We start from the raw sequence: 9,915 nt of genomic DNA, 5'->3' as shown, positions 1-9,915 counted from the left end.
GTTAATTTTCTCCCTTAAATGCTGATAGCTGGATTTTTGTCCAGTTGCCTGTTGGAACGCATTGGGGAGCTGGCAGCTGTGGAAGCAAGTAAGAGTGCCTCAGATTTAGCACTCCCATGGTGGAGCAAAGCTTGACATACTATAAGCCCATCATGTGATAACCGGCATGTGAACAGGCTGTGTGAATCCACGTTCACATATATTAGTGTTTTAGCCATGCCACAGAATACCCACTGCTATTGTTGCTTTGTGTGGCGATTGTACCAATGGCATGGCATGGGTGCTTTGGAAGAGTGTTCTAATCTACCAAATGTCATGTGGAATGTATCAGTTGAGAGAATGCGGCTTTAGTAACCTCCACATGAGCTTGAAATACCCCCGTTATACGAATCACAAGTTAGTACCAGTCGTCATTCTGTCAAGACATAAATATAGAATAGGTACAAATATTATCAATACATTACAGTCTTTTTTTTTTTTTTTACAGAAGAGAATACTGCTTTGCTTAAAAATCTTGTACCTTATTAGCTGCAAAGGGAAGGGAAGGCTACAGTTTATGATAGCCATAGTTGCTAAGGTAACACGTCACACTGCTTTGGATGCAACGTGATATATGCAGGGGGGGAAATTCCTCAGGCCCTTTGCCACACAGTCTGTTCGGGGAAGAAATACACATCCTGTGGGTCATCTTTTTCTTCTTTTGCAATCATTGATTCTCAAGACTTTCATAAAATGTGGACCACCCGTAGGACAGGACAATGCTCTTCATGTTCCTGAAGTGTGCTTAGGTGATGTTTCTATGAGAAAAGGCACTGAGAAATCTACCATAATCATAAACACGGCTATTTTCTTTTTTTGCTAAAGGAAAGAAGAAGAAGCAAGCTAGCAGCTGAGAGAATTGTTGCCCCTCAGCTAAGTGCAAGGTCTGCACTTGTTCTTTTCAACCCATTTGCTGTCCATCATGGGGCAGGCAAACAAAGATTGAGGCAGGTACAAGGTGGAAGGCCCACCAACTGCAGAAACGACGGGAGGAATTCACTGTCACACTCGTCTAATGATTCCATCTGCATAACCATTTTGGTTTGTCAGAGGGCATGATTTCCCTCTCCTCCCCCAGCACACAGTTCTATGCACCAGTTCTGGGGGTTCTGCTGACCCACCTGAGCCAATTTTGGGGGGAGGAGAGAGGGGAAACCCCTGTTGCACAAATGGAAGTCCTTGAGCAGAGTGTCTGCTCATGGGACTTGTTAGGCGAATTCTGCTCTGTAATATGTTTGTTTATTTGCATGGTGCATAGCACATAGGCAAAGATTTAAAAAAAGGAAAGTGCTGATGATCAAACACTGAGTGAATACTTTCTGCCAATAAAGTTTATTGGGTCAAGAGGACCATTTAACTATGGTTAGTTTAGGAGCTATTGCTCTGGAATTTTTTTTCTCACCATCCCAGCAAATGGTCTGTCTCCAAAGTAGATACCTACACTCCACTTTCTCTCATCTTGTATGCTCATTATTGTTTGCTGGATTCTCTTTTTTCTCTCATGCATCTCTGTATCTTTTAGAAAAAAAGATTTAACAAGAAAACAAGTTCTGCTTGATATTTGTGTGCTGGGCAGTACCATTTCCTGGGCACCCAGCACCCCTGGGCAGCTCCTGGGCCTCCAGCTCTGCCTGTTGCTTGCCCTGACCCTCCTTTAATATTTTTTTGGCCCAGCATTTTAAGCGAAGACCTGGCAGTTAGTCTAGATACCATACTTATTTTCCACCATGCCTCAGTGCAGTGTGCTGTGTTGAAGGCATTGTGGGAAATCAAAATGGCGGCTGGGCAACAGCCACCTGGTGGTGCTCTGATTGCTGCCACTAGGGAAGACCAGCAGAGCCCAATGACAGAGGAGGGAGCTCACCTGAGCATGCTTTGTCCCAGGCCCCTCCAAACCTGAAGCTGGCCTTGCCTATTTCAGGCAGCCGGTGTTTTGAATGTTTGTGTTTTCACAGAGTGAAGTTTAAAAGATTTCATTCTCTCTTCAGCAGTCTGAATTGGGACAGCCCTTCAAGAGACACATCAAATGCGACTCCTGCTTGTTTGTTTTACTGTAGGGCCACAGCAACTGGCTTACCACACAGAGTGTTTGCTCATTCTACCTCCTCTTGGCAAGTTCAGCTAGTGAAGGGGCCAGCTATGCATCTAACAAACAAGCAAATTGTACAGAGGCGTTATTTCAATCCTTTATGGATTTCTGCATTGTGGTCCCCCTAAAAACCCACAAAACCCACTACTTTTCCCTTTTGTGATGAGTGCAGACCCTTCCCCAATTCTTTTGGATTTTTGCTTTCATTCCAAATGCTTTCCAAAAGTTCAGAGTAGATTTCCCAGTGCTCATACATCTATACTTAGTTTGTACAAAGCAGTTCATTGTCAGGCATCATTTAATTTAAATTAATCATAGGACACAATCCTAGGTTCTCCGGCGCAAGCTGCACTGAAATGAACAGAAGATACAGGACCATTGCCATGGTTTTGTGTAGAAGCCATTCACAGCAGTGCGGTTTGCCCCAGAGATCCATGTTGGTTTGTTTTTTTGCGGGGCAAAAAATGTGAGCTAGAATAACACTTTCACAAACAGAAGAAAGAAATGTTTTTGAGCATAGTGTATGCCCATCTTTAATTATTCTCTTTCTATAAGAAATCTATAGGACTTTGGCCGTTCACACTCAAAGGATGGATACTTTATGATACTTTTGAACAAAGCTGTCAAAAGTGACCCGGTAACATGCTACTTGAGAAGTTTGCGCTAGATGAATGATAGTTTGGTGTCACACTATGTCCATGCAAGGCAATAACAGGGCCTTTGGTTACAAGGAGAGTTGCACCAGTTGATATTCCAGGTTTGTTTTTTAAACGCTGCGATTCTTGTGACTGTCATCTAGGAACTCAAATGTCTCATTTCCAATAGCGATTTGTTAAATACTTTTTCTCTATATGGCTATAGTCAAACACATTTGCTTTCGGATATGAAAAATACAATTCCTCTGAAAACTTTTTACATGAAAGAATCAGCTCTAAAATATGCAATGTGGAAATCACCATTGTATACTTTTTATATATCAAAAAGTAATTTTTCCCTGAATTTGTTTTTATTTAAAACATTTGTGCTGATAATGGACATGACAGACTTTTAACACAAACAATTTAGGGGTTTGACTTGCAAATGACCTAATTCACTTGCCTTTGCTTAAGCACATAAGCAGTCTAGGTCTTGCCTCCCTGTCAATCCCAGTGTTGAAACTATTTAACACCCCCTCACTTAAAATACATGGGAGTTTTCTGTAGCAATTGGTTTTCATCCCTAAAATAATCTTTCCCAGAGTCTAGCCCTAAACATGAAGGAAGCTTCCCAAGTTCAATGGAACTCACTTAATCGTCAGTTTAATTAAGAATGGATCACTGCAATAATATGCTTAAAGCTCATTTGCTGTATCATTAGTTCCTAATAATTATTTGATTGTTACAACTTAACTCTTCTAAGTACATTGTATGAATTACTGCGAGACTCACCCTTAGTGCAAGTTTTGAATTAACAAAGACGGACTTCTAACTTGGGGTAGGGGTGTTCTTTTAAAATATGCTATTCTGTTGAGACTTTTGAATATAGAGGTGCATTTTTGTCTGCTGACTGTGCGACTTCTTGCACGGAAAGGAGCTTATCCGACTTTTACTGGCCTAAACTGTACACAATTTGAGCTTATCCATATCTTGATCTGTCTTATGCGCATGTGAGTGAATAGGACAATAGCATAACCGTAAGGCCTCTCTGGAAATATTGGGAAGTTATTCAGTAATCCCAACAGTACTGGATTACTGAATAATTCAGCCAGTGTGCAACAACTCCATACCTACATATAATATTGTGCCAGCCAGAGGTCTAACTTAACAAAGCGATAATGACAACCCCAATGCGCTTATTGCTTTTGTCCATCCACGCTGTGTGCATTAGAGGCAGGAGTACAGTACAGCTTGAATGGACAAGAATGACAGTCATGACCAACCAACGACTATATGACACTGGAGACGTAACTGTTTGATGAAACACGTATATCCAGATAGTGGGGTAGTCTTTTTCAGGGGCGCAGTATATTACTGACAGCTTTTCGTTTCAGAAAAATTGAGCCTTGAGGCCTGTAGCATGCAGGTGGTTTATGCACCACTGTAGGTGCAATGCACTTCACTGATAAAATACCCATGTCTAAAAAGGTTACTGTGGAGTAACCTAAAAGGTTAAATGGAGGCTTAATATTGTAAATGGGCCATTCAGATACTGCACACAGGTCACTGACAACAGGTTGTTTTTTTTAACGTTTTGGGTTTCGCCCGGGGAAGGTTAAATCCAGATGATACGGGGGCAGGAGAGAATACAGGCCGGCATTTTGATGCCAGCAATGTAATGTGGATGCTGCGAAAAATCTGCATGCATGAGGAGCACCCATCCCATAATAAACACCCAGCTGGAAGCAACCTTAATTTGATGTATTGGCCAAAAAACTGCACTATTCCCAGGTTTTTAAACCTCAGTCCTTGAATATGGCCAGTGAAAATATTGCATATAGCCCATATGCAATATTTTGGTATCTTCCTAGAAAACTGAACAAAACCCATATTATTATTGTAGGAAGAAAATAAGAACATGACATTTCTCTATACTACTTTTACCAAATTGCTCCGAAGTTTAGTTCATGTCTATTTCACATGTGTTTTTTGGGGGGAAGGCAGTAACCTTAAGTTTCTTCTCCTACTGCCCACCTCTTATACTACACTTTGAGTCCACATCAGAGTACTGTGTACCCTGAAAGAGAAGTCAAACTTTCAATGACACATATACTACAGCAACAATGGACACAACATTAAGTGTTATCATCACAGTTATCGCAGTTCGTTACCAGGTGGGTAACAAATCACAGATGTGACGAGGCACAAATCAAGATAGTGCTTGTTTTAAAGTGCTAGGTTGTTTGTTTGTTTTTTATTTAAAAAAATACATTCTCTCTGCTTCTCTACGCCACCTTTGTCAAACGCAATAATAAAATCAACATAAAGTGCTTTTGATATCAGCAAACCTAAATGATACAAGATTTAATATACCAGCCTACCTTATAAATCCAAGCTGGTATTTATGGTTTTCTTTAAAACGGCCAGTTTAAAAACAAAATATTTGAAACTTGATTCTCTTCTCATTTACACCACACCTGTGAAACTCCAGTGGGAGCCTCTTATGATTCACAACCAGTCCAAATGAGAGGAGGATCCGGCTAATTGCTTAGGATTGTTGTTACTATTTTTGCATATTTATGTTTTTAAAACTTGCATATCTTTTCATTTTGCGCTATTTAAGTGCAAAATGTGGCAGAAAGATTCTTCTGGCATGGATAACAGATTAGGTGTAAGCCATGAAAGGATGTGCAAATAATTCAGGGAGCCGACATTTAATGCCTTTTCATACTATTAACTTTAGCCCCTTTTGTGCTGGAGATGATCATAATGCCAGTATGGACTCCCAGCTTAATTCTTTGGTCAGAATCTCCAAGGGTTGCACTGTCCTTTCGTTTACATTATGGCTGTGGTTTTGGGTAGTAGCCTTCCCCCAACACACAAAAGGGTCAGCTACATCTTGGTTGCTCCCTTCTAAGAATACCAACCAAACCCTCTCACCCATAAGAGCAGAACAATGCTTCCTTCACACATCCATTCCCATTGTCTTTTCAGTTTGAAAACTGCCTTTCTAAAAACTGCTTTCCTGATCTCTGTTTTGGTGTTACTATGAGCAGTAATAAGTGCTATTCTTAGCTATAATTTCGAAGGGGTGTTTTGGATTTAGATACAAGTGGTGCAACTCACCCTGCTGTTACCTTTTTTTATAAAGAAAACTTCAGGTCTCAATGAATCTTGAAGTATTAAGCACACACAGAGAATTTAAACAGTTTATTTCTCAATTCACTGAATCCGCAATTTAACCAGCCCGTTCTGTTACCTTTAGACCTCGTATCCCTCAGAGAAGAAGGCATATCTGGGGATGTTTGAAACAGTTGCCCTCATGCAAAAAGTGTTGCATCACTGATTATTCTTCCCACACCTAACCATTTCTTCCAGTATTTGACTCTGGCCACCTTGGTCTCCTTTAAAGGGGTACTGCAGTGTCGGGTGCTGATACTGCCACATATAAGAGATCCATCAAAGAAGGGGGGGGGGAAGTGAATGGAATATTTGGTCACACTAACTTCAATGAAGGAAGTCGAAAGGAGATCTAATTATGACCAAGATGCACAATCTTTGTTTCAGTTGATGGCTGTGGGCAGTAACTTTGTAGTGGATCCAGAGAAGGACTTATTCCTGAGCCCACCTTGAGGGCATCCTCTTGCTTTTAAAAAACAGGTGGCTTGTTTCAGTCAAAAGTTCATGCCATGCAGAAGCTCTTCTTCGTGTGTTGAGTGTAAAGGCATTCCTTTTCAGCTTTCACCAAAAGTTCTGGGTTACATGTCAGATCTTTTGATCATGTGTGTTACCATGTCCTCCTCCACCCGGTAATATGTGAACCTCGGGTGAAATGTGGTTCTCTAATTTGATAGTTTCCTGGTTACCACGGGTTCTTCCAGTGATACTTTCCATGGAATAAAGGCAATTTTGCCCAATTAGCTTGGGTGTGGAGGGTAAAGCAGCAGTCTCTAAGTGGTTCTTCTCTGTTCTATAAACACTATCCCTTTGCCTTAAATAGCCACCATGTGTAATGCTGTATTTGGGAGCTGGGTTTCCTGGTGGGGCTTTGGGAGGGCTTGAGTCATACAGCAACTGACCTTCATCATCAGTGTCGGCGTCGATATATTTATGTATCCCAGCATCGTGGAAGTTGAAAACTATTGCTGCCTGCTTCTCGGGGGATTTTGTGGGTGTTCGAGTACTTGCAGTAGTATAGATAGAGGTTTCTGGACTCATTAAAGACCGATCAGAGTGGCCAGAACTATCTGTAGCTGCTCCTGTTGCTCCTTTGCTCTTGAGGGGATCTGGGTATATTCTCAGGACGTTTGATGCTGTTGGTCCTATGGCATCCTCTTCCATAAAGTTAACCTTCAGGGATCTTAATTTTAGAGGATTGGTGACTTTTATGGTACTTTTGGGGCTCTCTATGAAAAATGTAGAGCAACGACTGCTTTCTAGATTTGGTTTTATCTCCATGAATTTGGACCCACTTCCCTCTGGCCTATATGGATCCTGAAGTGGATTTATCCCACCTTTGTTAGGCAGCGTAGTTAATGGGCTATGGGAATATCTCCCGGAGTCGGGAAATTCTGTAGCACAGCTTATATAACTGTCAATACTTGACATGCTCCTCATGTCAATTATTCCATCTGCCCGAGTGGTCAGCAAAGGGACCATAGGGCCAGGAATAGCTTCCATTTCTAATTCTTCCTTTTGCTTGTTGGGTTGGCCTGACTCCTTCATGTTGAGGTTGGGCTGGGACTGAGCTTTCGCCATTTTGCTGTACATGTCTTCCAGCTGTTGAACATTCAGATGCTGAGGACTGGAAGATGAGCGAGCCTTTTCCGGCGACCCTTGTTCCTTTGTCTCTAAAGATTTGTTGGAGCTAGTTTCAGAGAGAGATCTCTTGGCCCATTTCCACTTGCTTGGGGATAAGTGATTGTCCTGAATTTTATCCTTTTTGCCTGCATTTTCTCCCTTTTTTTCAACGACTATGTCCATCAGTTCTATACTACGGGCAAAAGCATCCTTCATATTCATGGACACAATGCTCCCATTTCTTTTTGCTCTTTCAAGAGCTTCTCTGCGCTTGATGGCTTTTTCCTGCCTCTTCTGCTCTTTGTAGAACTCAGAGAAGTTATTTACAATGATTGGTATAGGGAGCGCAATGACTAAGACACCAGCAATGCAACACAAGCCACCGACGATCTTACCTAAGAGTGTTTTAGGGTAGATGTCTCCATAGCCAACTGTTGTCATAGTTATGGTTGCCCACCAGAAGGATGCTGGGATGCTCTTGAATTTCGTATCTTCCTCATCTTTTTCTGCAAAGAACACCAAGCTCGAAAATATCATAATCCCCATGGCCAGAAACAAAATGAGCAACCCAAGCTCATTGTAGCTTCTCCTCAGCGTAAATCCCAGGGATTGCAAACCGGTGGAGTGCCGAGCTAGCTTGAGAATTCGGAGTATCCTCATGATACGGAATATCTGAACGACCCTCCGCACGTTCTGGAACTGAAGTACACTTTTGTTTGACTCTGTGAGGAAGATGGTTACGTAGTATGGCAAGATGGCTAACAAGTCGATAGCATTCAGCGGCCCTTTGAAAAACTTCCATTTCTTAGGAGAGGAGAGGAACCGTAAGAGGTATTCCATTGTAAACCATGCAATGCACACAGCCTCGACATGGGCTAACTGGTGGTTATCGGTGGAATTTCCATATTCATCTGTGCCTTGGAGCTCAGGAAGAGTGTTGAGTGACAAGGCAATTGTAGAGAGGACGATGAACATGATGGAAATGATTGCCAAAATCTGCAAAGAAAACAGAAAGTGGTTAGGGCCACTGAAATGGGTAATGATTTAGCATTGTTAAAATAATTTCATTTCCTGCTCTCACTTTTGCACATCAAATGCTGAAATGGATGGGCACGGCTTGCCTAGGTCCATAGGCCTCAATAGGGCTGCTCTGGGTGGAACTTAGTTGGATACAAACCATCGTTTTTGTTTTGGATACCTGCTTTATATCATTGCATAATGGTCTTTGTATTACATATTTTATACGCAGATCCCAGGCACTACCCTGGCAGCCTTCATGTTCAAGGATGGGATATAAATTTAATTTTTAAAAAATGAAACAAAAGGCAGTAAACATGTGAAACGACCTGCCAAGATTATTGCTTTTAAGGGAAATAAGAAGTGGAATTTCATGTGTTCTTGTTAAAACACTTAGGTGTTACAAATGACCTCCCCATCTATAGTTATGGAATTAAGAAACGTTCTTAGGTTCCTCTACTTCCCAAGCAGATAATCTGCTCACAGTGAAGGGCAATAGTACCTTGATTTCTTTTGTTGATAAAGCACTTTCATATTTATGCTAAAAATCTTTTCTGAGTAATTCAGTAGTACAGTAAAATAGATATTTATATGTAATGACCAGACTTCCTGTAATTGCTCTCAAATCTGGGTCCCCTTGGGACCAGTCAAATTTTGATACTTCAGCAGATGTTGGGATTATATACCATATCCATACTCGACATTTCAGCTACCAAGGGTGTGTTTCCTACATTCCATTTAAGATTAGTTCTTTCCTTGTTAACTTGGTTTATCCTCATCTGTATCGCAAACATTATGATTGTTATACCCTTCCTAATCTGATTAATACATCTGGTAAAGAAGCCTGAGGCCTTCGAAAGATTAGGAATCATGGTAAATTGCCAGGCACCCATTAATGATGAGCAAATCTGTCAATTTCTGTTTCCCCCAACCTTAAATTCAGTTCTTCACATTTCTTCATCAGCTTGCTTTAAAAACAAGTAACACAATTGCCCCTAAAATACACATTTTTGCACAGCAAATTTTCCTATACATAATGCATTTTTGTATGCTATTTGTCAGGGACCGGGCAGAGGAGGAATGGTGGAGACTGCCTCCCTATCCTGAGCCTTCCAGGGAGGAGGAAGATGAAGACAGTATAGATTTACAACTGCGGTTTGCAGGAGGTCATAGTTCAGAGGCAGATGAGGGGAAAAACTGGGAAACCATGGGACAGCCAGAACAACACCCAGATGACACGTTGTCATTCCAGACCCTCCATCTCCCAGAATCCGGAGAGCCTTAAAAGTAGGAGAGCAAAGAGCTCAAAAACAGAGGGCACATAGCAGCACCCAT

The 9,915-nt window shown here is 41.5% G+C and overlaps 1 protein-coding gene across 1 annotated transcript in view; it reads right to left on the bottom strand.

The window, feature by feature from the left end:
• Positions 1 to 2,633: 2,633 nt before the first annotated feature.
• The window catches only part of KCNB1 (potassium voltage-gated channel subfamily B member 1), a 198,902-nt gene continuing 191,620 nt past the window's right edge, over positions 2,634 to 9,915 (bottom strand). The window contains exon 3 of the mRNA XM_081196126.1: positions 2,634 to 8,559. Coding sequence (XP_081052252.1) covers positions 6,529 to 8,559 — 2,031 coding nt within the window. The 3' untranslated portion in view covers positions 2,634 to 6,528. The remainder of the gene's footprint in view (positions 8,560 to 9,915) is intronic.

This window comes from Podarcis bocagei (assembly GCF_964188305.1).
Source record: "Podarcis bocagei genome assembly, chromosome: 5".
In the NCBI taxonomy this organism is placed as follows: Eukaryota; Metazoa; Chordata; class Lepidosauria; order Squamata; family Lacertidae; genus Podarcis; species Podarcis bocagei.
Note: the sequence above shows the minus strand (reverse complement) of the source record. Positions and strands in the feature narration are given on the sequence as shown.